Source organism: Dichomitus squalens, assembly GCF_000275845.1.
Source record: "Dichomitus squalens LYAD-421 SS1 unplaced genomic scaffold DICSQscaffold_2, whole genome shotgun sequence".
Taxonomy (NCBI): domain Eukaryota; kingdom Fungi; phylum Basidiomycota; class Agaricomycetes; order Polyporales; family Polyporaceae; genus Dichomitus; species Dichomitus squalens.
The window spans coordinates 1,801,066-1,825,695 of NW_006766884.1; the positions used below are offsets into that span (position 1 = coordinate 1,801,066).

The 24,630-nt window shown below is 55.2% G+C and overlaps 7 protein-coding genes across 7 annotated transcripts; 2 read left to right on the forward strand and 5 right to left on the reverse strand.

Moving 5' to 3' along the window:
- Positions 1–1,369: 1,369 nt before the first annotated feature.
- DICSQDRAFT_132383 (uncharacterized protein) lies at positions 1,370–2,938 on the reverse strand. The gene is made up of 3 exons (XM_007361441.1): positions 2,246–2,938; positions 1,853–2,187; positions 1,370–1,782 (listed from the first exon to the last, which is right to left on the reverse strand). Exons 1-3 carry the CDS (start codon positions 2,889–2,891, stop codon positions 1,729–1,731), a joined length of 1,035 nt encoding a protein of 344 aa, XP_007361503.1. The 5' UTR covers positions 2,892–2,938; the 3' UTR covers positions 1,370–1,728.
- A 1,161-nt stretch (positions 2,939–4,099) lies between these two features.
- DICSQDRAFT_49926 (MFS general substrate transporter) lies at positions 4,100–5,904 on the reverse strand (the record flags this gene model as incomplete). The annotated part of the gene is made up of 11 exons (XM_007361442.1): positions 4,100–4,338; positions 4,392–4,505; positions 4,568–4,700; positions 4,752–4,883; positions 4,941–4,998; positions 5,051–5,205; positions 5,269–5,436; positions 5,491–5,512; positions 5,568–5,623; positions 5,690–5,737; positions 5,794–5,904. The coding sequence occupies 11 exons, from the start codon at positions 5,902–5,904 to the stop codon at positions 4,100–4,102; spliced, it is 1,236 nt and encodes a 411-aa protein (XP_007361504.1).
- A 1,048-nt stretch (positions 5,905–6,952) lies between these two features.
- Positions 6,953–10,268, reverse strand: DICSQDRAFT_143595 (uncharacterized protein; the record flags this gene model as incomplete). Its single annotated transcript, XM_007361443.1, has 3 exons — positions 6,953–9,260; positions 9,315–10,096; positions 10,179–10,268. 3 exons carry the CDS (start codon positions 10,266–10,268, stop codon positions 6,953–6,955), a joined length of 3,180 nt encoding a protein of 1,059 aa, XP_007361505.1.
- Positions 10,269–10,835: 567 nt separating this feature from the next.
- DICSQDRAFT_49789 (cysteine proteinase) lies at positions 10,836–13,848 on the forward strand (the record flags this gene model as incomplete). The annotated part of the gene is made up of 5 exons (XM_007361444.1): positions 10,836–12,773; positions 12,832–13,014; positions 13,073–13,439; positions 13,499–13,555; positions 13,616–13,848. 5 exons carry the CDS (start codon positions 10,836–10,838, stop codon positions 13,846–13,848), a joined length of 2,778 nt encoding a protein of 925 aa, XP_007361506.1.
- A 387-nt stretch (positions 13,849–14,235) lies between these two features.
- DICSQDRAFT_143598 (glycosyltransferase family 39 protein) lies at positions 14,236–17,238 on the reverse strand (the record flags this gene model as incomplete). Its single annotated transcript, XM_007361445.1, has 9 exons — positions 14,236–14,259; positions 14,322–14,528; positions 14,587–14,630; positions 14,687–15,649; positions 15,703–15,886; positions 15,942–16,035; positions 16,096–16,270; positions 16,367–16,769; positions 16,858–17,238. The coding sequence occupies 9 exons, from the start codon at positions 17,236–17,238 to the stop codon at positions 14,236–14,238; spliced, it is 2,475 nt and encodes an 824-aa protein (XP_007361507.1).
- A 482-nt stretch (positions 17,239–17,720) lies between these two features.
- DICSQDRAFT_143599 (fibrillarin-like protein) lies at positions 17,721–19,322 on the reverse strand (the record flags this gene model as incomplete). Its single annotated transcript, XM_007361446.1, has 4 exons — positions 17,721–18,040; positions 18,096–18,180; positions 18,237–18,464; positions 19,308–19,322. The coding sequence occupies 4 exons, from the start codon at positions 19,320–19,322 to the stop codon at positions 17,721–17,723; spliced, it is 648 nt and encodes a 215-aa protein (XP_007361508.1).
- Positions 19,323–19,647: 325 nt separating this feature from the next.
- On the forward strand, positions 19,648–24,169 carry DICSQDRAFT_98219 (MFS general substrate transporter). The gene is made up of 20 exons (XM_007361447.1): positions 19,648–19,916; positions 19,982–20,029; positions 20,083–20,138; positions 20,200–20,221; positions 20,279–20,446; positions 20,533–20,687; positions 20,747–20,810; positions 20,870–20,995; positions 21,053–21,185; positions 21,249–21,357; positions 21,413–21,600; positions 21,669–21,914; positions 21,969–22,047; positions 22,103–22,151; positions 22,222–22,505; positions 22,563–22,961; positions 23,021–23,111; positions 23,173–23,368; positions 23,425–23,825; positions 23,882–24,169. Exons 1-12 carry the CDS (start codon positions 19,668–19,670, stop codon positions 21,746–21,748), a joined length of 1,398 nt encoding a protein of 465 aa, XP_007361509.1. The 5' UTR covers positions 19,648–19,667; the 3' UTR covers positions 21,749–21,914; positions 21,969–22,047; positions 22,103–22,151; positions 22,222–22,505; positions 22,563–22,961; positions 23,021–23,111; positions 23,173–23,368; positions 23,425–23,825; positions 23,882–24,169.
- Positions 24,170–24,630: the final 461 nt, after the last annotated feature.

The window sequence follows — 24,630 nt, forward strand, 5'->3', positions numbered from 1 at the left end:
TGGTAGGCGGTAGGCGTTCGCCAGTGAGGCAAGAGAGCTTATGCTCCTGATGCCCTCACGAACGATCTCCTGGATGATGGGGAATGGGGGGAGAGTGGAGGTTGCGTGCCGGCATCATGTTGCTTTATATCACCGCTGCGGCAGCGGCAGAGCGCCTCGTTTAGAAAGGCGGACAAAACGAGGACGGGTGACTAGGCTTGACGTTTCAGGTGCGAATCCTACGCATCCCGACACACCCTTTTGGGTCACAGTCCATGCCATCCACACGTCTGCCAGCCAGGGCTGTGATGGTGATTACAGCCAGACTGCATGGACCTACACGTATGTCACCCTCAACTTGAGGTGGGCAGTACGTATCCGGCTTCCCTTTTCGGGGAAGGCGGAGCTTCGTTGGCGTTTCAGTCAGGCTCTGACCTGCTAAGTGCTCAGAGGCGCATACAAATTACAGCACCAATGTAAGTGATGGCCGTTGTGGTGCCGATATGTTCAGGCCTCGATACTAGACGACACATGGAAGTCTCGATATCGCTGATTCGCCTGGGGTACAGTGCCTCTCGATTCGGCTTGCGATGGAATACGGCAGTGGATACCCACAGTGAGTGTGGATACGCAGCGTGCTTCGAGGTCAAGCCCGAAGGAGAAATGGCTAGGTCTTCCAAGCCAAGGATGAAGACGACAGCTGTCTTGTTTGAGCTTGACAACGTAGCGTGCGGCTGAGAGCAAGGCGAGCCGGCGCTCCCCACCGGCGGCAACCCGATTGAACCCGAGCGCTCGATGGCACGCCCAAGTCCAAGCTCGAGTCGCTGGCAGGGTACTTAATCATGCTGCTCGCAACTATCACCCCATTCCCTCTGACTTTCCGGCAGGATGTGAGATTTACATGCGTTTTGCAGGCTAGCAACGACTTTTATGTCCATCAGGATCATCGTCATGGCAGAAGAAGACAGAACAAGGCAGCGGAGATAGTATGTCAATGTCTGACTAGTACTGGAGTTCGCCATATGCAGTCCGCTTCCGGCAGCAGCATATTCAACTAGTTCCTATATCCTCCTTTCCTCCGCAGCGTTTGTCTCTTACCCTCTCGTTTGTCACTTCTAGTGCGTATCCAAAACCTTTGATTGATGTCTATCACCTTCACACGATACTCTTTCTAGCTGTGCCCGACTCCGTCAAGGCGCGTCTCTGCTGTGGCCCCTTACCAGTTCATCGCTGTCCGCTAGTCGGTGTTGTTGTGCTGCCCACGCCCGGAAAACCAAAGCCTGGGGTAAGGGACCCGTTCCTGGCGCATACCTTCCACTCGTTGAATCGAGGCTTCGCAGACTGTAGCGGGTGGGAAGCCACTCATCCCAAGGACCAAGGGAAGGTACACAAATTCGCGCTCGAGCTCTCACAAATCCGATGTCATATCTCGACGGAGGCGATGGGACTCTACTGTTGACCGCAAATATCTCAACAGAGTCAAATGGGCGTAATCTTGGAGGCAGATCCCATAGGCACCATTCCCCTAATCGCGCATGCATGCAAGTCTCGGGAATCCCTCCACCCATGCCTTATCCGGACCGACCCTTCCCGCTGTTCTGCAGTCTCCAGCGGCGGATGTAACACTGTGGTCCGCCAGCTGGGCACCTCCCGGGCAACTTGGCACGGTCTCTATAAGGTTCTAGTCGGGACTTCATCTCGAATCCCCCCGCCACCATGGGCGATAGGCTCGGCTGCTTCTCCCGCATCCTATAGATGATTCATAGCAGGGATCAGCTGCGAGCGACGCAAAGACAGAATCAAGTATGTATATCTCTACCTGGATAGGAGGTGCTTCCATATCGTTTATAGCTTCCTCAGACCATTGTCTCAGGTACAACGGCAAGTCATCGCCCGTTCGGTTGAAGTGAGCGTACTTGTCGTCCGCCTGCCAACACCGCCCGGATCCCTCCACAGCCGCAAGCCATAGGTTCTTTGCCTTCACCCTGGCAAACTCGCTCTTGTTCCATGGATCCCCGCCTGCGTCCTCATCAGCCGGTACAAGGTACATTGGCACCCGAGCTGTGGGTTGCATGTCCCAGAGTTCATGAACGTATCTCTTGTAAAAGTCCAGACGATGAAAGTGCGTATGGGGGGCGGGCTGTACGATGATTTGCTGCAGATGGGGATAGTGCTCTTCCGCTTCGGCGGAATCTGCGTTTGGATCACCTGCATACAAAGCTGAATGATCAACAAGCGCGATTCCGTCTGGTCATCAAATACCCACGACCAAAAGTACTCAAGCCACTCGTCCAAATCACTGGAAGCACGTGAAGGTCAGGCACCTCTGAGATGCGCAAATGAGTCACGTTGGGAGTCAACGGTGCCCATTCGCGGGGAGATGGTCCGCGAAGCACGTGAAGCCTGCGGAGAGTGGGGAACGGCGTCGAGTCAAGCTGGGGGGAGGAAAACAGGACGCCGGATATCGTAAGCTCCCGTAGTCTTGGGAACTTGACGTCTAGCGAAATGGGATTGGCTGACTGATCGCCTTGCATATACGATTGTACCAAAGAAAGTGTCTCGACGTCCTGAGCGACTGCTCGCAGGAGCATATCGATGGTGACCCTGTAGACCTTCAGTATCATGGTCTGCGACTCCCCTTTAGGAGGCGAGACCGAAACAAAGAGATGTCGCACTCTGGGTGGAGCATCTCCACGTCTCGTCTCCTCGTGCTCCTCTTTCAGTCGTGTGAGGAAGGGGGGTACCGCGGTGATCACCCTAGGGCCGTTGAATGAGACAGAGTAGAAGTGAGCCGGGCGAGACGCAGCACGAATGTGGTGGGAAACGAGTGAGAGGGCGCATGCTGTGGGGCCCCCATCCGTGCAGGCAAGGAAACAGATAGGCGTTATGAGTTCGACAGGAAGGCGGTCCATGTTGAAGTGATCGAATGTCGGCTGATTTGATGGTTATGACTGATCACTCGAAGGTTCTTGGCACGCCCAATTATGGCATCCACCGGTATCGGTATCTCGGATGCCTGTATAACGATTGGTGTCTGACGAGGGAATCAGCACCGGCTCAGGTTGTGGATATTGGGTTGAAACTGTGTAAAGGTGACGAGAGTGGATATCGAGAAGTGCAAGCTGGCGATAGCAACATTGTAAGAGTCTATATGTACTACCCAGAAGTTGTAGATGCGCACAGACTGACGCACCGCGGCCGGTATGCACCGAGTGCTGTGTTGTCGCTCGGATACAGCCGAAATGAACCCGAATGTATTGAGGGGCTAGGGGCCTCTTACAATCCAAATGGAGTAGTTGAAAATGGTCGTGGCAGATGAGCGATGAACGCAACGCGGGCAAGCCTTCGGCGTGTGCATAAAGGTTGCGATGATGCACCGCCACCTGCTGATCGCAGCCATCGTTCAGATCCAGACAAGAAACCTTAGAGAAGGCTACAAATCTCGCAGGAAAATGCGTTTTGCTCGAGACCGAGACCCTAGAGGGTCTGTCATGTCACGACGAGCGGGCAGCCAAGATATGTAAATGGACACTGGCGAGACTCTCTAAGAGGGTACTCCAGTGAGCACACCGTAACCCCACTGCCGTGAGGCAGCAGTTCTGGCCATACTTGGAAAATAGCTGGATGGCATTGCCGCTATAAGCGACAAGTATGATACGGTCTCACGCCACACTAAGCCGGCGAGCGAGGGGAAAGGTCAAAGACAAGGGACTGATTGAAGGAGGACTGAGATTCAATCAGCTACCCAAGTCGCAAGTGTCAGGTTCGAAGCATCCTCCATTGTCCTGGCAGAACCTACGGATTTATATTGCTGGGTCAGCGGCCATGAGTCGACTCCTGTCCCGTGTCCTTTGCGCTTGCGACAAGGATGTAGTATCGCCATCTCGCATCAGGACAGAGCCTGGGGTGGAGTGCTAGCTGTCATCCACACGCCGGAGATCATGCTTAGCCGAAACAAAGTTATCATACATGAGTCGTATATACGGAAAGCGGAATACTGCACACCACGTCGACATCCCTGGGGCACGGTAGAACGTCAATCAGCACTTGTCCCATAACCCTCGTCGGATTGATATTCTGGTAGCCACCAAGAGCATGTTCGCTACCATGATAGCTGTGCCTAACGGATAACGTCAACAAAATGAAGTTTAGGATTTCCACGCTGCGACGCACCTGCAAAAATACCGGTGTACTTGAACGTTCCTCCAGCGGCATTGAGAGCCCCAGAAATGGGAGGCCCAGCCACTGCGCCTAGTGCAGTGATGGTCATAGAGATACCTACTCTGGACCCGACATCATGCATGTCTCCCATTCGGACAGCCGGAGATGTCATGATGCCAACGAATACCCCAGACGAAGCTCTGCGACCAGCGCATGATTAGCAACATCGTAAGCTTGTAGGTTTAGGACACCAAACCCGTAGACAACAGCGATAGCAATGTAACCTCCGGTGGTCGTCACGAATGGCCAGATATATGTCATGATGCCTGCAAGAACCAAAAATGGTATCATGATATTGAGCGGACCTGCCAACCCATGGGAATGCGTTAGAAAGATTGTTGTGATTTGGAACGCGTGGACTGAGTACCTGCACGATCCGACAGAATACCGCCTGTGATTCGACCAACGGCGGAACATGCATTCGCAATAGCCACGAGGTAGAATGCAAGGCTGTCAGGGACGCCAGCCCCTACCGCACTCACGTCTATGTAAGTCAACACCTCCACTAAGAGTAAGAAAACTGAAGCAATTTATACGAGGAACCGACATACTGTATAGAGCCCCAGGAATAAGGTAAAACTTGAAACGCAATACAGAGTGAACGACAGCGACTTGAGTACAGCGAGATTGACGAGGGGACCCGCGGAGACCCTTGGTGGAAGCCGCCGTTCAATAGTCTGTCTCTCCATCAGCTTGCAATCGCGACATGATTTTGAAAGTGCAGTCCAACGTACCGCAACGGTGAAGATGCACAACACCAGCTCCAAGAAGCCGAGGATGCGCATCGTCCATTGGAAACTGACGGTATCCGATATGAGCTATTTGTCAATACCGGGCTAGATGGACGCACCCAACCTCCGACATAAGGTTCTTCACCATGATAGGATAGACGGTTCCTCCGACACTGGAGCCTACGGCGGTCATGCTTAAAGCAAGTCCCAACCTACGCTTGAACCAGTGACTAGGTGTCCCTATGACGATTCCAAAGATGCACCCGCAAGCAAGCTAATGGGGCATGGGAGTGTGCTCAGTTCGGATGAAACAGGAAGATCACGATGTTTGGCATACCCCTGTCGCAATTCCTTGGCACAACAGAAATTGCCAGTACTCCTTACACTGTGCGGTGAGAAATGTCGCTGCCACAAGGAGAGCGCTAGCAATGATGAGAGGCATCTTCGTGTACCCCAAGTCGAATACGCGGCCCATAATCAGGCCAGGCAGGAACACTAGGGCATACTATGCGCAACGATTGGCGAGAGGAACTACGTGATGCATAGATGAAATTTCCACCTGTACGGAACCAATCCATGCGCTGGATGGGGTCAGCCTCTTCTACCCCATGAGAGGAAATTCGGACAAAGACTAACATTGTAGATGGCGAAGTACCCAAGAGGATATCTTCTGTATAGAATGCTTGGAATACCTAGCGATCCCCGTTGGTTAGGTACGAGGCATGGGGAGTAGGCATGCCAATGACAGCGAGACTCACACCCCAAGCGTTGACAAGACCAAACGTGGCGCACGTGCCCACCAGACCCTGTTTTGAACCGTTGAATTGGCGGGAAGAGAGAGGATTTGAGGAGCATAACTTACGCCTGCACAGACTAGCCACGCTTGTAGGCCTCCATCAGGATGGGCGTGTGGAATTGGCTCAGTCACTGCTGTGTCAATGGAATATCCCGGAGTCTCGCCCTGATTTTCCATATTCTTCTCTGCAACCTGGGACTTGTCTCCAGCTGTGCACGACTGAAGTGAACCTTCCAGAGCTGTGCTTGTTTGAGTGGAGGAGACCTCGCGCTTGCTTGACATCGCCTTGAGGGTCTTTATTGCTGTTCGTGGGTCGACTTTCAAAGTAGTAGTCATACAGGAACGTGTGATGAACTCACCTTTATTTTTATACGCAAACGGTTGGCGGCTTATGTGCTAAGTCCATAAGCTGAAGTCGCAGCCGGCAACTCGGGCGTCGTATGGCCCGGGTTGCTTACTGAGGCGCCTCAAGTGATCCCGCATAGCGAATCTGTGACGATTATGCTTATTACCGGCCCCGACCAGCACAGCGATTCTGTGACGATTCTGACCCGGGCTGCTTGAGGCGACTTTGACGCCAAGCAATCATCTGCGTGCATGAGTCTGCGGTAACAGACTGGGATGATAGTCAAGGAGACCGAGCGATGGGGCTGCGGCCAATCTCGAGCTCCGACGGCCTGATGAACCTACAACATCTTCTTTCCCTAGGTGAGTTGGTATTGCTTCCGGACATGATTCGGACTCCGCGACCATCGGCTTTTTGAACCCCTGCTGGTCGTTCGGTCACGGGCGTAGCGCATGATCATGTACGTGGCCTCAAGCATTGACCGTTGGGAAGAAATTCGGAGTGGCTTACGCAGCCCTGTCAAATTGCAGGAATAACAAAAAATAGATCACCCATCTCTACTTGGGTATGGTATCAGGTGGGCGCAGATTCTGTGGAAGTCATCGAGATACCCGCACCTGCACCTTCTGCGGCCTCGGTATTCTGGGACTGCTGCGAGCCGACGAGTTTCTAGACCATGGCACAAACGTAACTCTTCATGTGGTGCCATCGAATGGTCGTGCACGTCCGTCTAAAGCCAGAGATTGCTCCAACTTAGCTCGCTGCTTAGCTCGCTACTAGCGGTCCTCGCAAAGCTGAGAATCAAAAGCGTCTGGTATATTCGAAGCTGAAACTGACCGTCCTGGTACGAGTATGTGTTGTTACACTTCGCGTGATGACTCACTCTACGTCGTCCGACTCATCCTCGCCATCATCACCTGGCCCCTCGCTCGCCACCGCCGTGGACTCCGTAGGACTAGAAGAGAGTGCGCTCGCCACTCGACTACTGCTCGCACTCGCCAGCGAGTTTCTAGACGGGATCTGTTGCAGACCCTGACGGCCCATGCTGGGTCCGAACGACGTGCTCCGCATGCCCAGCCCAAGCATAAACATGCCTGAAGTTGTGCGCTGCCGAGGGCTGGCACGAGAACCCCCTGTGGGGTTCGTGCTCATCTCTGGACTGTACGTGGGGCTCCGCGCCGGGACTACGATCCGCAGGCCAAGGCCGGCAAGCGGGTCTGTTGGAGAGTCGACATTAGACCGCTCACGAGGATGTGAGAACGAGGACGAATGACGGAGACGCGGTGAAGTCATGACGGACCCGAAGGTGGGTGCTGGACTTGTCGAGCGTGGGGGGCTTAGGAAGCTCGGTGTCCACGCTGACCAGTTCGGAGAGGTACCGAGTTTCGCTGAGGATGTCGAGGCCAAGGGCGAGAGTGCAAGGTCCGATGCCGACGGAAGTTCATACAGCGTGCGTTTGATGGATGCGATGTCGTGTTCGAGATCGTCGAGTTTCTGGACGAACTGTTGCATGGCCTTAAAGATCGCACGGTCGGTCCCGTCCACGAATGCGCGGACCTCCTTGACAACTTCGCTCTCATCCATTTTATCCGCGCCCGCATCACCGGGGCTCGACATTGCGCCTGGAATTGAAAGCAGAGCCTCGTAGCCACTTGCTATGCGCTCTTCGTCTGCGATGCGGATCTCGAGCTCAACGCGGGCATCCTCGTTGAAGTCGCTGAGCCTTTCAACCGCCTTCCTGAGGGCGGAGGACATTTCAGAAGGCGACGGTACAGGCTGCGGAGGTAGAGAGGATAAGGCCTTCTTGAGTTCCTTGAGCGCTATGGAGCAATCGCGGAAACCTCGCTGGACATCATCGTAGCGGTGCTTCACCTTTGTTAGGCCGGCGAGCAAAGAAGCCTCCTCGCTCTTAGTGGATGGCAAGGCTGTACTGGGATAACTTGGCGAGAGAGACGAAAGAGCAAGTCCGGTGGCCTCCAATGGCAGCGGTGGTGGTGCATGGGACTTCGACACGTGCGTAGTAGTTTGAGTTTCCGGGGTGAAGGGAACTGGTCCCGAATCTTGCACAGAGCCTGGGGATGGCACAGCTGGTGGAGGCGTAGGCAGGTCAGTTGGCCGTGAATCGGATATCGGGGACCCGGCAACAGAAGGGAAGGTAACTGTAGAAGCATCTTCGGTGACCGGATGGAGTGTGAGCGCTTCCCTAGGCGGCCCCTCGCCTCTCTCGGGCATACTAGTCGACTCAGACCGCGGCTCCTCCGGCTTCGGTTTCACCTCTGCCTTTCCGGCGAGACCCATGCTCCGTGACACGCTAGACGAGTCGGTCGGCACGGATAATGATGCTTCGTCGGGTGTTGTGGATATAGAACCACTCTGGGTAGAGCCGGCCGCAGAGACTGCAGATGAGACGTCTCCTGCCGAGGGGACCGTCACGACCTCCACAATAGGCACGCTCTCGGGAAGGGTGATACCATCCGCAGCGACGTCGTGTGGGACAGTCATCTGAGTGGTAGAAGCTGACACCCCAACATCCAGTAAACGTCTCTCCTCGGCGATGTGATGAGGAACGGGATGTACTACCGCGGATGTTTGTTCCAAATTGTTGAGCTCTGCGGGGTGATCCGCGATCTGTATTCGAGCAAGTTTGCGTTCACTGTTCAGTCTGCGGACTGTCTCCTCTTGCAATTCGTGCGTCAGCGAAGCCACAGTATCCTGGGCCAGCGCCAGACGCGCTATGGAGCCTACAGAACCGCCGCCTGCCTCAACCGATGGTTGCCCGTTGAGAGTATCTAACAGCGCCTCCGCGTCCGCCGTGGCTTTCGCGAATGCTTCTCTGAGAATTACAGGCTTCAAAGATAGCGATCCGTCTTGGGAACCAGAAGAGCGCTCGAGAGACTCCTTGGCCTTCCGCACCCATCGCCTGAGATGCTCTGCGAGATTCTCTTCACGTCCTAGAAATGCGAGTCGGAGCGATACTTCGCGGCGACGCCCATACGCCTCACGCGCGATGTCCTCCGTAAGTTCGTCTAGCGCGCTGCGGACGCGCTCCGAATCCTCGCGCTCATGGGCGAGGGCACGCTGTAATTGCACGATCTCGGCATTGAGTGTGGCAAGCGTGGCCGCGTGCCGCATCTTGAGTGCGGTCATGGCTTTCTGGAGCGTGTCTGTTGCAGACTGGGAGAACTTCCTAGGGGTTAGGCGTGAGTCTATACATACGCGTGAAGGAGAGGAGAATACATGCATATAGCGGGATACCATCTTCGTAGCGGTGTTATCGTCCGCGCGATACTTGTCTAGCTCGTGAAGAGCACTGGCAAGTTCGCCACGGTCGTGCTCTGCGCCTTGGCGGGCGACCTCAAGCTCTTTGTAGAGAAGCCCGTTGTCGCCGTGGAGCTGAGCGATCTCCGCCTGCAGTAGCTCGTTGCGGCCGTTGAATTCTTCGAGCAACTTCTGGAGACCAAGCTTTCCTTCCGCGAGACTGTCCACTAGGGTAGCCGTGGAGCCGTTGGCTGAGCGCTGAATGTCGACGGACGAAACGGAGGATGAAACAGTATGGCCTTTTGCTCTACCTTCCAGCTTGCGGACAAGGTTGGCGTATTCCTGGACGACGAGATCCGCCATACGGCGCTCTTCCTCCACAGCCCGCACCTTCTGTTCCAGCACCCGTTCTCTAGCCAGCCCCTCCTCCTCCCGAGCACGCGCCTCCGCAGTCAAGGCGCGCGCAGCCTCCATCTCATGTTGGGCAGCTGCGAGCTCGCTCCGGGTGTCCACGAGTTCCCGAGTACGAGCTAGTAGAGTCTCCTCAACTGCAGTGAGCTTGTCCGAGAGACGACGAAGAGCGAGGGTGAGTTCAGGAACTTGGTTCGCGGCTGGGGTCGGGGTGGTATCCGGGTTGGCCCTGAGGACCGCAACCTCCTCCTTCAGACGCGCATTCTCGCGTTCCAAAGCGCGCGCATGGTCAAGGGCTTGCAAGGTCTCTAGCGAGTGCCTTTGTAACTTGAGAGAGGCCGAATGGGCTTCGTGCTACCAACGAAGCCTGTACGTCAGTACACGATGAGCGATGTACGGCAACCAGAATGAGACCGAGGCTCGGAAGTGGAAGTACCTGGTATCTGGATACGGCTGCGCGGAGACTCGATAGTTCCAAGGCAAGCGGATGGTCGTCGTTTATTACGGCGGACAGGACGTCGGCCATGTGCACGAGCACGTAAAGATGTAGACACGAGCAGCTCAGGACAGTATGCGGATCGACGTTCTGGCGGAGATGAATGATGCATGGCTCGGAGTCTGAGTACAACCCCTGTGCTGATGGGTCGGAGCTTTGAGGTTCCGGTGTGGCACGAGAGAGCGCCAGTCCACTTCTTGTCCTGATCGTCTCTGCCCTTGTCCTCACCGTCGTCTGCCCTGCGACCGACACAGGTACCCGCGAACATAAATCTACTTACTGCGTCCTGCTGTATACTACATCTCACCGACTGACGTTGCCACCTTTGCTTCAAGTGTCCCAGCATCGAGCGCACACACCGCCAGACCCCATCGGCCGACTCTCCTCGTCCACCTTATACCATTACGCAGACACGTTTCTGACTGTCTAGGCTCTCTCATCATCTCATAGAGTTGGAGCATATGTTGCTAGTACAATAGCATTCAAACTGGATTGTACATCGATCAAAAAACCAGCGGTACGTCTCCTCCCCTCGTACCCTTGGAGGCATTCAACCCATTCGTATGCAATCTCCTCCACCTTGGCGTGTTAATAGAGATGGCCAACCCCCACACACCTTACCACCCTCAGCCGGGGCCCTCATACTACCATCACCCCCCGCCGCCTCCCCCACCTCCACATTATGCGTATTCGCCGGCGCCTGCCCCCGCCCCATATTACGCGTATCCTATGCCACCCATGAACGGTCACGCCGCCATGCACCAACCTGCTTCCCCTAGGATAAATGGTGCTGGTCGTGGTCGCTTCACTCCTCATCGAGGCGGTGCTCCTGCTTACCACTATCACCACCTGCCTCCTCAGCACCACTTACCTCCTACCGTACCTGTTCCGACCCCTCCGCCCGTTTCTCCTGCAAGTCCGTTCCATCACCCTCAAAAGTTCCCGCCGCACCCGCATCCCCACCAGGTTCCATACGGATCTCCATATCAACATCCACAGCCTAATGCCCCCTATCCCCCTGCATGGCCGGGACAGACGTTATCTCCACTACCGAAGCAGCTGTCGATGCTACCCCCCATGGCTTCTCAAGAGCACGTTCCGCAGCTACAGCAGCATCAACTTCCTCCCATGCCTCAGCATCAGCCCCAGCCGTCCCCTCAGCCCGCACAATTACAATCTCAAGTTTCTGTTGAGGCGACACCGCAGGCATCTTCTCAGGCACCTCACGTCGTCACCCAGCGCGGGGATGCGTCACAGCCTGACCTGACTCAGTCAGAGGAGTCCCAGACTATCTTATCCCAGGTCGAGGAGCCGAAGCAGGAACAGGAACAGCGGGAGCCTGCGCTTGTTGCTGACGCAGTGCCCCAATTTGTCGAACAGACCATCGAGGAGGATTCAGTCACGGAGGTTGAGCCCAGAGCGCCTACCCCGAGGAGCCCTTCGCCTACGTCCGCGCCCGCCATCACTGACTCTTCCATCTACGTAATTTGGTCGCGTCGCCCCAGAGACCCAATTCACGCGCCGGGTGTCATCATATCACATCGTGCTTTCCCTCCTGAGAGTATTGTGCAGAAGGCCCTGGAGCTTCGTACTCCCCCATCATCCCCCAAGTCCCCGCACGCTGCCCTCGTACAACCACCAATTCCGCTTGTTCATGAGGCTTCTCCCGAGTCATCGGCAGCACTCTCGTCATCGACTACCGAGACGACGCCGGCTGGCTCGATCGCAGCGGATACACCTGTTCCAGGCTCGCCTTACTCCTGCGCTACCTCGGTGTCTGCCGCGATTGATCCATGCGCTCAGACGCCAGTCTCTCTGCTTACTGAGACTAAGATCGAGTTTGCTGCCGATGTTGCCGATGTTGCACCTAAGGCAAGTGAGCCTTCGACGCCTCAACCTGCCTGTGAGGAAAACGCAGCGGCTTCGCCCCCTACCACATCTGCTCCAGCTCCCAAACCCACCGTGAAGAAGGCATGGAACGCACTGTTTGCGTCCGACTCTGCCGCGTCGTCATCTAAACCGCGTCTGCCGGTGTCGAACGTTGTCGGCTTTTCTATCCCGGCTACCACTGGATCGCCCGCTCTCGGTGCTCCTACCGCTACCGCTAATCGCAGCGAGCTTCTACACTTACTCAACGAGGGCCCCTCTGTCTCATCTGTCAATGCAGCGGCCGCGATGAAGATCCGCCCCCGTGGCCTTGTCAACACTGGTAATATGTGCTTTGCGAACGCTGTGCTGCAGATCCTCGTCTACTGTCCGCCCTTCCATCGCTTCTTTTCGGATCTCAAGAAGCACCTCGCCGGGCCCGTTGTGGGCTCGCAGCGTGAGGGGTCGAAGGCGACACCGCTCGTGGATGCCACGATACAATTCCTCAAGGAGTTTGTCCCTGACCCTCCTGCGAATGCCAATGTCAATGCGAACATGAAGTCGAAGGGCAAGGAACGGGAAGACGACAACTTCGACGAGTTGGACAGCTTCATCCCCTCGTACGTCTACGATGCGATGAAGGAAAAAAAGCGGTTCGCCAACATGATTGTGCGTTGACTGCATCGTTCTTGTTCTTTCATGCGTGTTGTTGAATGTTCTCGTGTAGGGCGGACATCAGGAGGACGCGGAGGAGTTCCTTGGGTTCTATCTGGACACTCTGGAGGAGGAGCTTCTGTCAATATCGCAGTCCCTGCAGCCTCAGGACGCGCCCACAGCGCCTGAGGAGGAGGCCCACGACGATGGCTGGCTGGAGGTAGGCAAGAAGAACAAGGCAGTGGCGACAAGAACTGTACGTTTGTTGTCTCAATCTGTCTGGTCCGTGCCTCATTGATGGACCCATATTGCAGGCGAAATCTACGGAGTCTCCGATAACACGGATATTCGGGGGCAAGTTCCGTTCAGCATTGCGCGCGCCTCACCAACGGGAGTCGGTCACTATAGAGGACTGGCGGTCCTTACAGCTCGACATACAGCCTGAAAACGTCAAGACTCTCCGTGATGCCCTCCTACACATATCGCAACCTCAACAGGTTCAAATCTCCATTCCTACGCGGCCGGGTGCCCTGCTCGACGCTCAGCAACAGGTGCTCATTGAGGCTCTTCCGCCTGTGCTCATTCTGCACATGAAGCGGTTCTTGTACGATACCAAGGTCGGCGATGTGGTCAAGGTGGGCAAGCAAGTATCGTTCGCCTCAGAGCTGGACGTCCCGCCAGGTACGTCCCTCGCACAATCTAAATCAGCATGCGAGTCACTGACAATGCCGTATCTTCAGAGATCATCTCGCAAGTAAAAAGGACAACGCAGCCTGTGAAATACCAGTTGTTTGGAGGTGAGTACACACCAGTTCTGCTCTAATATTGACCTAACTCATCAATTGCCGTTTGATCAGTCCTATATCATCATGGCATGACAGCATCCGGTGGCCACTACACCCTCGACGTCCTCCATCCGAATCGCGAGCTCTCCGAGCGCCCGCGGGCAGCGTGGATCCGGATCGACGATGAGCTCGTCTCGGACGTGCGCCCCGACGACGTCTTCGGAGGACAGGAGCGCGAGGACAGGCAACCGTACTTGCTGTTCTACAGGAGGATGAGTGCTTGGGGGCCGGCACGGACAAACTAGGGTAGTGCTCACTCGGCTTTAGTGTGTTGGGTATTGTTACAGCCGCTACTACGTTACTGTGCCAGTACTTAGTATACTTCTGTGTCTGATTCATCTTGGATTTACGGAAGCACTGGTATGCGCATGGCCTTCGCGCATGGGTGGTGTTTGAGGCATGTCTCTACACCTCTCTGTTCAGTCCTCTGCCTTTGTGACGTCATGTGGCGTGGCCATGTAAATGATCTGATCCTCACGACAGATATCATAGATAGGCAGACAGACGCATCGCACTTGTAGGGACGTGAGGGTGGAGAAATACATATATAACGAGAGTCCGATGCGAGACGTGAATACGAGATATTGACAGCGCGAAGGGAAGTTATACTACTGGACATGCTGATACGGTAATTACTCATTATATATATTCCAATTCTAGAAGACAACATAACCATCAGCAGGCTGTACGGCGAACGACGAACGAAAGGGGGACGTACTGAGCGCCACTTGAGACCCCAGTGGTCGTTTATGGGGCCGTCGATACCGAATGCCACGCCCCTGAACCACCAGAAGGTGCCAACGATGACGAACACGCAGACCCCGAAGACGATCTGTTTTGTGCGCTGCGAGAAACGGCGGGACGAGAAGACGAAGTGGTCGAGGAGATGCGCGAGCATCAGGACGGAGAAGTACAGTGTTGGAAGCTATACGACGGCAGGTCAGCTTTGTCCGCCAGGTGCTCGTTTGAATAGAAAGACGTACGTAGTGGTGGATATAGGTGACACGACCCATGATCATGAATGGCACTGCAAGGCAATTAGCATCAGCGCTGCATTCTTCTGGGACAGGAAGTGCAGCTTACAGTAGTGGAGGACCCAGCCAACCAACGCGACCTTGCCGACGTACAAGAAGTGCTCCCACTCCCGGGGCTCCATGTCGACGTACTTTCTCTGCTGGCGGATGAGATACACCCCCGCGGTGAGGACCCCCAGGACCAAGCTGATCGTGCCGCCCCACCAGATGACTGGGGTCCCGATCAAGTAGTACTTCGTCTGGTGGTCGCCCCATCCGCACATCCGCAGACCCACGCGCAACAGCGGCCAGTCCGTCGGTTTGGACGCGAGGATGTCCTCCTTGTCCGGGTCGGGCACGAGCGCGTTGTTCGAAGTGGCCATCGCCACGTTCAAGTGCCAGAAGTCCCTCAAGAACGGGCTCTTGTACAGCTTCTGGTCGCCCGGCGGCAAGCGATCGTTCCAGTGGCTCTCGACGTTCCAGTACGTGTGCACGTCCCCGGGGTTGTTCTCCTTGTCGCAGCTGACCTCGATCTGCTTGAAGCCCCACTGGGGGAGGACGGCGTTCGCGGCGCGGAGGTAGCACCCGGATGCCTGGTGGCGGAGGCGGAGGCGCGTCGTGAGCGAGTGTATCTTCTCGTACTTGTCCTTGCTCCCGCGGTGGATGTCGTCGACGACCTCGACGACCCAGTAGTCTTGGAAGTCGCCAATCGTCGAATTACCGTAGCAGGAGACCTCGTTGTTAAGCTTCGTCACTGGGGCCGGGATGGGGTGCGAGTGCAGATTACGGGTGGTCGAGGCGTGCTGGAGACGGACGGCGTCGCCGTCCTTGAGGAAGCGGAGGGGGGTCTCCGGGTCATACGGTGCTTCATCCCAGCGGGGGAGGATGACCCAGTCGTTGTTTTCGTCCTTGTAGTGATAGCAAGTGACCTGTTGCTGCTCAGAGCCCACGGGGTACGTCTGGACGTGCGAGTGCAGAAGACCTCCACCCCAACCCATATTCTTGAGCGTCACCCTGGAACCGTACGCGATGTCTAGGAAAGAAGTCAGTGACCTATACGTCCATGCATGAACTGTTGTGGTATACCGAGAGGGTTCTGATTGAAAGTGTTTCCAACCAAGTTCGCCTGGAACAAAGAGCTCATCTGAGCATCGCCAGGGCCAGAATGGTTAAGAACCAGGAAGTGAATCTTGAAGGACGCCATGTAGACCAAAAGCGGAAGGACGATCAAGCATCCAATACGCGCAGCCCAATGCCGGATTTGGTCGCGCTGGAAGACATGAGTATGACGTTGACAGTTGCGCTCATGAAGCGGTGATACGTACAACAGACATCTTCAAATCACCAAATTTCTCCCATAGATCCTCGATGGTGTATGCGCCAACTAGGGAGGTCACGAAGAAACCGACCCATTTCACACTGGATTCAATAATCTGTCAAGATGTGGGACCGCTGCGAGCATGTATCCGAGCAACGCACCTGCAAACGCATCCAATCGAGTAGCCCGTCAAGGCGAGCCATAGCCACCAGTCGAAGGAGAAGGATCGATATTGCTGGTTGTGGAATTTGGCGAGACAGAAGACCGTAGTGAACGTGAAGAACAATAACATAGAATCCAAAAGAATGAACCGGGATATGCATAACCATGCAACATCTGCGGGACAAGTATCAGTGCCCGAGAAGCGCATACAATAAGCGCGAATGTAAAGGTGGAGTGTACGAGAGCGAAGGAAACAAACGAGGTGCTCACCGCAGAGGACCATCAAGGCAACCAAGTGACACGCCATCCAAGACATCCCAAGCTCCACCGCCGTGTACCAGCCAAGGGGGACCATCGCAACACCGAACGTGGCCAGCATTACACGCATCGCGACGTACGGCACCGAGTCCGGATACGTCGAGCCGCTCTCGAAGCCAAAAGTGCCGTCATAGCCCGAGAGAAGGCCCGCAAGGCCAACGAGCATCTTGCCGAGTGGAGGGTGGACGTCGAAGTAGAACTCGCGCTTGAGGTAGTGCGAGCCGAACTTGCCAAAGTGCGCCTCATCCCAGACGACGAGATTGGCCTTGCCGATTTTGTGGAAGCGCGTCCAGCACGAGAGGAGGGTGTAGACGATGGGCGGGATGTGCTCGAGGTTCTGCAAGAGGAACTCGCGCTATTTCCACCGAAGACATCCGCACATCCCACGCCAAACGATCAGTATTCACAGGAGTCGGGCGCATACATGCGGGTTAGAGACATACCACGGTGGTAGGTGGAGGAGGGGGTGGGCGGCGGGGGCGACCGCTGCTAATAGGCCCCTTGGCCGACTTCATTTTGGAGTAGACGTCCTTGCCCTCATCGTCGTTCGCGTAGTAGTCCAGGCCCTCCTTCTCCGGGACCTGGGTGAACACGCCGCCGCCGTTCCCTCCGGGGCCGCGGGCGACCCGTCGTCGTGCGTTTTCCTGGCTCATGTAGTGGAGCGGGAGTTCCTCCTCTCTCTGGGGGGGGTGCGCTGGCGCGTGCTGTGTCCAGTAGGTGGTGTGGGATGCGGGGTGGGGGATTTCTTCGAAGTCAGAGTCTGAAGGGGCACCGTCGTCGAACGGTGGGCCAAGATCGAGAGCAACCTGTCCGGACGGCCTCATCAGCCAAGCTGGCGAAGTTAGAAGCCGTTCTTTGGCGCGACGGCAAGCGAACGGTGAGCGGGGAGATGCAATCGGCGTCTACGGACAGCAGCACTGTGCGCTATACAGCTTCCGCAGCATCCTGACGTGGCGGGGCGCAGCGTCTGATTCTACTTACCTCTCTGCCCCACGAAATTCATATTCCACTCCTTGCGCCTTGCAGACTGGGCATTCAGGCGGCGAGTGCAACACCCCTGCAGACATGAACCACTCCAGGGACAGGCATCAGGCATCTCACTGTTCGATCAATCGTGTTCTCGCCAGATGCCGATCCCAGATGTCGTGAAATACATCCAGATGCCGACGGGCCCGCGGTTCATTTCGGCACAGCGTATGATAGCACTAGCACTACTTTTCGGTCACTACAGAAATACAATCGATGCAAAGACGAAAGAAACAGGACAAGAGAACCGAAACTACGAAGCCCTGATGCGTCAACAAACCTACGAGTGACGCTGGTAAACGCCAGTCACCATCGCGTGGTCACGCTCGTACGGCTCCAAGGTGACCTGCTCGAGAGGCTTGATCTTTGACTGCCTGAGCGTCTCAACCTCCCGCGCAAACACGGCTTCCGCTGGGACGGTTGAGTCGATACAACTGGCTTTTATGGAGATGACGACGAAGCCTCCGTTCTTCAGGAAGTATTCGGCGTTGAGGCTGATGATGCGTGCTTGGTCGGGCTGGGCAACGTCGGCGAAGATAACGTCCACTGTTGAGAGGAGCATGCGATACCTCTGAGGGGTACGCGCGTCCTCAACGATAGCTGCAAGCGTTTGGTCAGATCTAAGGGGCAGAATAGATACTCAGATGTGACATACGAATGACATTCGTCCGCTTCTTTGCCATGCTGATCAGGTCACGTCCTGACCGCAGAGAGAACTCTACCGCATACACAGTACCCTCCTACAAAGGAGTGCTATGAGCACGTATCACCGAGATCCGCGAGCGCAACGACCTACCGGACCGACGATGTCCGCAACATGGGACACACTAGTACCACTCGCAGCACCGAGGTAAAGCACCTTCTTTCCAGGTGCGATACCAATGTTATCGACACCGTTCAGGACACCCGCCGCGAGCTTGCTCCGGAACGGATTCCACACACGGTACTCGACCTTTGTCCCCTCTACGCCGCCGTCGATGGATATCCGCTTCTCTCCGTAGACAGCCTCGCCAGGGACCAGGTTCTTGGTGACGAGCAAGCTCTCCTTGCCCTCCGCGATGAAAATGCCGGGGTGCCTGTGCGGCTTCAGGATCACGTTCGCGCCGCCTCTCGCGCCTCCCCTTCCCCCGCCTCTGCCACCGCGTGGACCTCCACGGCCTGCACCACGTCCGCCGGGAGCACCACGCTTCGCGACACCACCACGTCCTCCACCTGCGAGCTGATGTTAGCACGGACCTTCATGCGAGCCTGTACTGAAAGCAGGACGACCGAACGGCCGCAAAAAAGCTCCGTTTTGATACGCATTTGCATGGCAATGGTAGCAATGTGTCTGCAAAGCAAACCATGCGTCCTATATTGCACCCCTCTTGCGCAGGCGCAGAGCCCCAACAGCGGCTAGAACCAGAAGGAAAGCAGACGTACCGCGTCCGCCACCAAAGCCACCACGTCCAGGAGGACCACCACGGCCTCTCGGCGCGCCCCTGCCTCCTCCTCCACCACGTCCACCTCCTCGTCCTCCGCCAAAGCCGCCGCGTCCGCCTGAAGCACCTACAAGTATGCGAGATACAAAGCGTCATCTTAGTCAGCATCCTCCTTATCATCATGCACAAAAACCACACAAACATACCAAATGCCATCTTGAAGTCCTAAAGTTGAGAGGAACCGACGGGGTGGATGGACTAGGAGCGGGCTGCGGTCTGCGAACGAGAATCTCCGTGGAAATTTTGGCAAGCGCTCCTCTCATAAACTGGGAATTCGCCATGTGGTTGGCAACTCTGATGGAGCGGGACCCGGCGGCCCGGTTCGGGAGGGAGAGCGCCCACTTTAAGTCCCTACAACTTGAAGTAGCAACTTCCAGTTTCTATGCCTGTGTAACCACCATTTTGGTGGGTCGTCGAGGCAAGTACTCCCACACGTACCTTGTGGCGACGTGAAACATTTTTACAGTCCTGGTGTCAGAAGCAGCCGTCGGATACTCGATGGTTGAGTCAGCCACGTTGGGCGGCATGTCTACCGCGCCGGCCCAATGTCTTGATCACGCGGGAAGACAATATAGAGGGCGGACATACGCCATAGCCAATTGCAATATATAGCACTAGAACAAATTGTACTGATCCCGAGGCTTCTGTTCTCACCAACCTCCTCTACTCGAGGTCTTCTTCCTGTCTCCTGACATAGCCTGCCTTGGAATCTTTGTTTGTTTTGCTGGCGACTCTTACGCATCTCGATGGCTAGACACACAGAGCATCCAGCAGTCGACCATGACTCCTCTGCTTCTTCCACTAGGACCATCCCCAATGACGAAATAGTACCCCGGACGCTCGACGACGGAGAGAAGCAGGCCGCTCAAGATCCCGAGATGTCGGACGTCGCGAAGGACCTTGCAACCGCGGCCGAGGCTGTCGAAGGCGCTCCGTTAGACGAGTTCGAAGAGCATCCTGACGGAGGTTCAAGAGCCTGGTTGGTAGTGATTGGGGTGAGTTACCATATGTCGTGTCTTCGGCTTGGCTCCGTGTAGCTCCGTTACTGACATTGTAGTAGTGTGCCGCGGGAGCGTGTGCCACTTTCGGGCTTGTGAACGCATGGGGTGTGAGTGGTGTTCCTTCAAACCTAGATTCGCAAACCCAATCATCTTGCGACAGGTCTTCCAAGCCTTCTACACCACGAGCATCCTCAAAGGCACTTCCCCATCGACTATGTGAGCAGCCGTCTCCCTGACACCATTAGTAGCACTCGAAGAGAAATAATGCGGACATCAGTGCATGGATCGGCTCTATACAGGCGAGTACTCTGCTCATTACTGTGCTCGAAGCCGCATACTCATACGAGTTAATCCAGTATGCTCTCGTTTTTATCCCCGGTTTGGTCGTTGGTCGCATTTTCGACATGGGCCACGTCAAACTTCCCTTGGGTTTAGCAAGCGCGCTGCTGGTTGCCGCGACCTTTCTTACTGCACAGTGTACACGATACTGGCAATTTCTGCTTTGCCAGGGAATAGCTCTTGGGGTGTGTCCCCTTTCAAAGCTCTTCTAAACCTTGTTGTCATCTCACCGTATCCGACTGGACGATGTACTGTTTGTGCGCGTTTCTAGATTGCGTGTGGAGTGATTTTCGGCGTTATCATGGGTTGTCCCGCACACTGGTTCAAACGCAAGCTTGGGCTAGCATTGGGCATTATGGCTCTAGGCTCCAGTATCGGAGGTACCCTCTACCCCATCATCGTCAAGAACCTCATGCAAAAAGTTGGGTAAGACGACCTCACACACTCTCGGCCAGATGAATCGGCTAATCATCGTTTACTTTTAGCTTTCAATGGACAATGCGCGTCCTTGGGTTCATTGAGATCGGCCTCCTTGCCGTTCAGTTCCTTGTACGTCTTTCCATTCCTTCGGCTCGCTCTATTTATTAAGAACTGATATCATGGGGCAGACTGTAGAGCGCAGGCTTCCTCCGAAGAAACGCTCAGGTCCTTTCTTCGACTTCACGGTCTTCAAGTCCGTCCCTTTCTCGCTGTACAGCTTCTCGAGTTTTCTCGCCTTCCTGGGCATCTATACTGTGAGCAGCTACCGTCTTAGACGAAGCAGATGTTGTTATTCTGAATACACTCCACAGGTTCTCACCTATATCGATGTGAGCGCGGTTTCGGAAGGTGTCCCCGAGAACTTTGCCTTCTACCTCCTGGCCATCGCAAATGCCTGCTCGGCAGTAGGTCGAATAGTTGGCGGGACTCTTTCTGACTATACAGGTGCGTGCTCGGGAGTCCGCCAGATGTACACGGGACGTGCTGAGTTTCTCCTCCGGGATCTAGGACCTCTCAACATCATGACCCCTGCGACGTTCCTCGCCGGCATCATGACCTACATCTGGCCGTTCGCTACCAGTGTTGGCGGGAACATCGGGGTGGCCATCGTGTATGGGTATGTACTCGCCGGTGACTCATCCCTTTCATTGTACTTATGACGATCCCGACAGTGCATCATCGGGAGTCTATGTCTCTCTGCTTGCAGCCCCTACAGTGCATATGGGCCGGACGGAGGACGTCGGTGTGCGCGTCGGCATGAGCATGACCCTCGTCGCCCTTGGCGCTGTTGCCGGTCCTCCGATCTCTGGTGCCATCAACGCCGCGACTGGTGGCTTCAAGTTCACCGGTGTCTACGCGGGTACGTACCGCTTCCTCTGCCGTGGGTCAGAGACCACTTCAGGATGCTCATAACTGCATCACCTATAGGAACTGCTGTGATGGCAGCCGTAGTGTTCCTGATCTTCACTCGGATATCCATCCTCGGCGGGCTTTGGGGTAGATGTTGAACACAACGGGCCGACGAATACCCGCCCTGCAACCTGTTCTCTTCTTCGTCCAAGGGATGCTCGACAGTCATTAGAAACGACTCTCTCGGCGACATAGATGGAGCTTACGATCACAATGTTACGACGGAGACGATGTATTCTGATCTATAATGATACGTCTTCGATTGTACGTCGAACATGCATTCTTCAAGACCCGACCCATGTATTGAGCACCAAGCAGGCCGACGGCGAGCGATGCTGGCGTGCCACGTCCTGTACGAAGATGCCAACGCCGCTCCTCTCTGACCCCTTCCACTGCGGTATGTTGCGAAGTATATCATTCTCAAGGTACTGAAGTGCACACCTGACACGAAGGCAACTACCTGAAACCAAACAGTAAAAATTGTATCGGATAAGAGACAAGGTGCATGTTGTTTTCCCCCCTTCCTCTGCGCCAGAGGTGGATGGGAGCGAAGAGTACTTATTATCCCAAGAGTCACCAGGATGTATGCGCCAGGACCGAACTCTTATACGACGAGCGTCTGGGTTACCTATTAAGTCACAGTTTGTGGTATGACGAGAAGCTTTGCATCCGCTCCTCCGATCTTCCTGGTTAGGACCATGGTCGCTATTCCCGCTGACAAGGACACCCTTGATATGTCCCCTTCAGATAGGATACTTCGGCCACGGAACAAGGGCACCACTCGGAACCCCGTCTCTTTCGGACCCGACTCCTTCGGAACGAAGGCGGGCGTGTCTCTCAAGCGTTCGCTGCGCAGTGCGTCACGACCCACTTCCATGCCGACTCGCGCTGATTCATCAGCGACTGACTCAGAATACTGTTGTAAAAATGGCCCGTTGACTAGGAGATATAAAGCTGCTAGCAGCTCGACCCGATCTTCTTCATATCACAACGACTTCTGCTCGTCTGCCTACTAAACGCTCCAATCTATACCATCGCAGTCATCATGTCAGTAGCTCAACACAAGGCCCTAATCCTCGAGTCCAAGCTCGGCCAGTTTGCTGTCAAGACAGTGCAGACTCCGAAGCCTGGTCCAGAAGAGGTGCTCGTGAAGATTGAGGCGACCGCGCTCAATCCTCTGGACTGGAAGGTGCAGGCCTTGGGTATCCTCATCGAGAGGTACCCTACGATTCTCGGCTTTGACGCTGCAGGAAGCATATCCCAGATCGGAGAGGAGGTGCCTCCTACATTGTTCGCCGTTGGTGATCGCGTGTATGTGCACGATTGACCGACCTCACTTCGGTTCCGAAGTCTCATGCAATAATTGGTAGTCTTGTCCAAGGCTGGTTCGATCTCGCCGAGCAGTCTGCCCACGGAACATTCACTCAGTATTTCTTGCTTCCCTATAAGCTTGTCGCAAAAGTAAGTAGTGTGTGAATTCACTGTTAGGTAGTCTCAGGCTTATATAACTCTAACCCGGCAGATCCCCGACTCTCTTGCGTACGAAGATGCAGCAACTATCCCGACCGGCGTTGCAACCGCCGGCTTCCCGCTCTACAACCAGAATGAGTCTGCAGCGTCTGTTAGGCTTACCCCACCATGGGTCAAGGGCGGACGGGGCAAATACGCCGGCAGACCCATTCTCGTGATTGGTGGCGCGAGTTCTATGGGACAGTTTGGTTTGTAACTTCTGGAATACCACGACGAGTATTCCAGTACTGATAAGCATATATAGCTATACAATTCGCCCACCTCTCTGGCTTCTCGCCGATCGTTACAACTGCATCCCCACACAACACACCCCTCCTCCAAACTCTGGGTGCGACGCACGTCCTAGATCGCAAGCTTTCTTCCGAAGAGCTCATCGCCGAAGCCACAAAAATCACCGGTGGCCCTTTCGAAGTCGTCTATGACGCAATCGCTTCCGAGGAAACTTCATCTATGGCGTATGCAGTGACGGCACGGGGAGGGCACCTCGTCACCGTTCTCAGCAATCCTGCACTGGAACTAAGGGCTAAGGAGGAGGGAAAGAATGTGGACTTTGTACACGGGGTGTTCAAATCTGAGGTCAACCGTGATATTGGGCGATCGTTGTTGGATGCACTCCCTGGATTGCTCAAGAGCGGTGACATCAAGGTGAGTCTCTAACAGTTGTGGCACGTCGGTGATACTTACACTGTCTGCCGATGCAGCCAAACCGCACAGAAATTCTCCCAGGTGGCTTGAACGGTGTTGTCGAGGGATTAGAGCGCTTGAAGAACGACCAGGTCAGTGGTGTCAAGTTGGTCGTCCGTCCTCAAGAAACTGCATGAGGGTCTCCGGCTCGATAAGGCCTTCCTGGCAGTCGTTGAATAGTGTTCCGAGAGATAGCATATCTGTCTGCACACACGTTGGATTGCGAAGAACAATTGCCATTCACAACTTGTATATGAGGTGATTGCGGATTGGGAGACTGTTGTCGCCAATGAACTCATCGCTGGAGTTACTCGGGGCTGCAGGCGATTCAAGGATCTCGATGACCGGTGGAGCCCCAAGGCCAATGATATCAATGAAGAGGATGCGAGTAACTTGGGACACACCATGCGATGTTTAGGAGCAATTGATAGGCCAAGCCAGACGACCACAGGCCGCCAGCGTGGATGTATTAGTGCAGCCTGCGATTAGTGTTGGGTGCGGTCACCGTGGATCGGAGCTCGAACAGAGCAAGCCGGAGCCGACGAACGACTCGCATCACGATTTACCACTCTTGCTATCGCGTCCACTGCCACACACCCTCGAGTTTGTCTTCGACGCTATATGTGCACTGGCCGAAGTGCAATGCCGGTAAATTGGAGTGCAACCTCATTCGCGGACAGCGCATTCAGCTCACATCCACGACAGCGACCGTCATTCCTCCACTACGTCTTATCACCTAGGCTTGCGACACCAATGCGCAGCATGC

What these genes read in the sequence shown, in the direction of transcription:
- DICSQDRAFT_132383 (XM_007361441.1), bottom strand. Translation starts at nt 2,891, where the DNA reads ATGGACCGCCTTCCTGTCGAACTCATAACGCCTATCTGTTTCCTTGCC. An exon ending in TGGCTTGAGTACTTTTGGTC is followed by an intron (nt 2,188 to 2,245) that starts GTGGGTATTTGA and finishes CTTTGTATGCAG; the next exon opens with GTGATCCAAACGCAGATTCC. An exon ending in GCGATGACTTGCCGTTGTAC is followed by an intron (nt 1,783 to 1,852) that starts CTGAGACAATGG and finishes AGATATACATAC; the next exon opens with TTGATTCTGTCTTTGCGTCG.
- DICSQDRAFT_98219 (XM_007361447.1), top strand. Translation starts at nt 19,668, where the DNA reads ATGGCTAGACACACAGAGCATCCAGCAGTCGACCATGACTCCTCTGCT. An exon ending in GGCACTTCCCCATCGACTAT is followed by an intron (nt 20,139 to 20,199) that starts GTGAGCAGCCGT and finishes TGCGGACATCAG; the next exon opens with TGCATGGATCGGCTCTATAC. An exon ending in AACCTCATGCAAAAAGTTGG is followed by an intron (nt 20,688 to 20,746) that starts GTAAGACGACCT and finishes GTTTACTTTTAG; the next exon opens with CTTTCAATGGACAATGCGCG.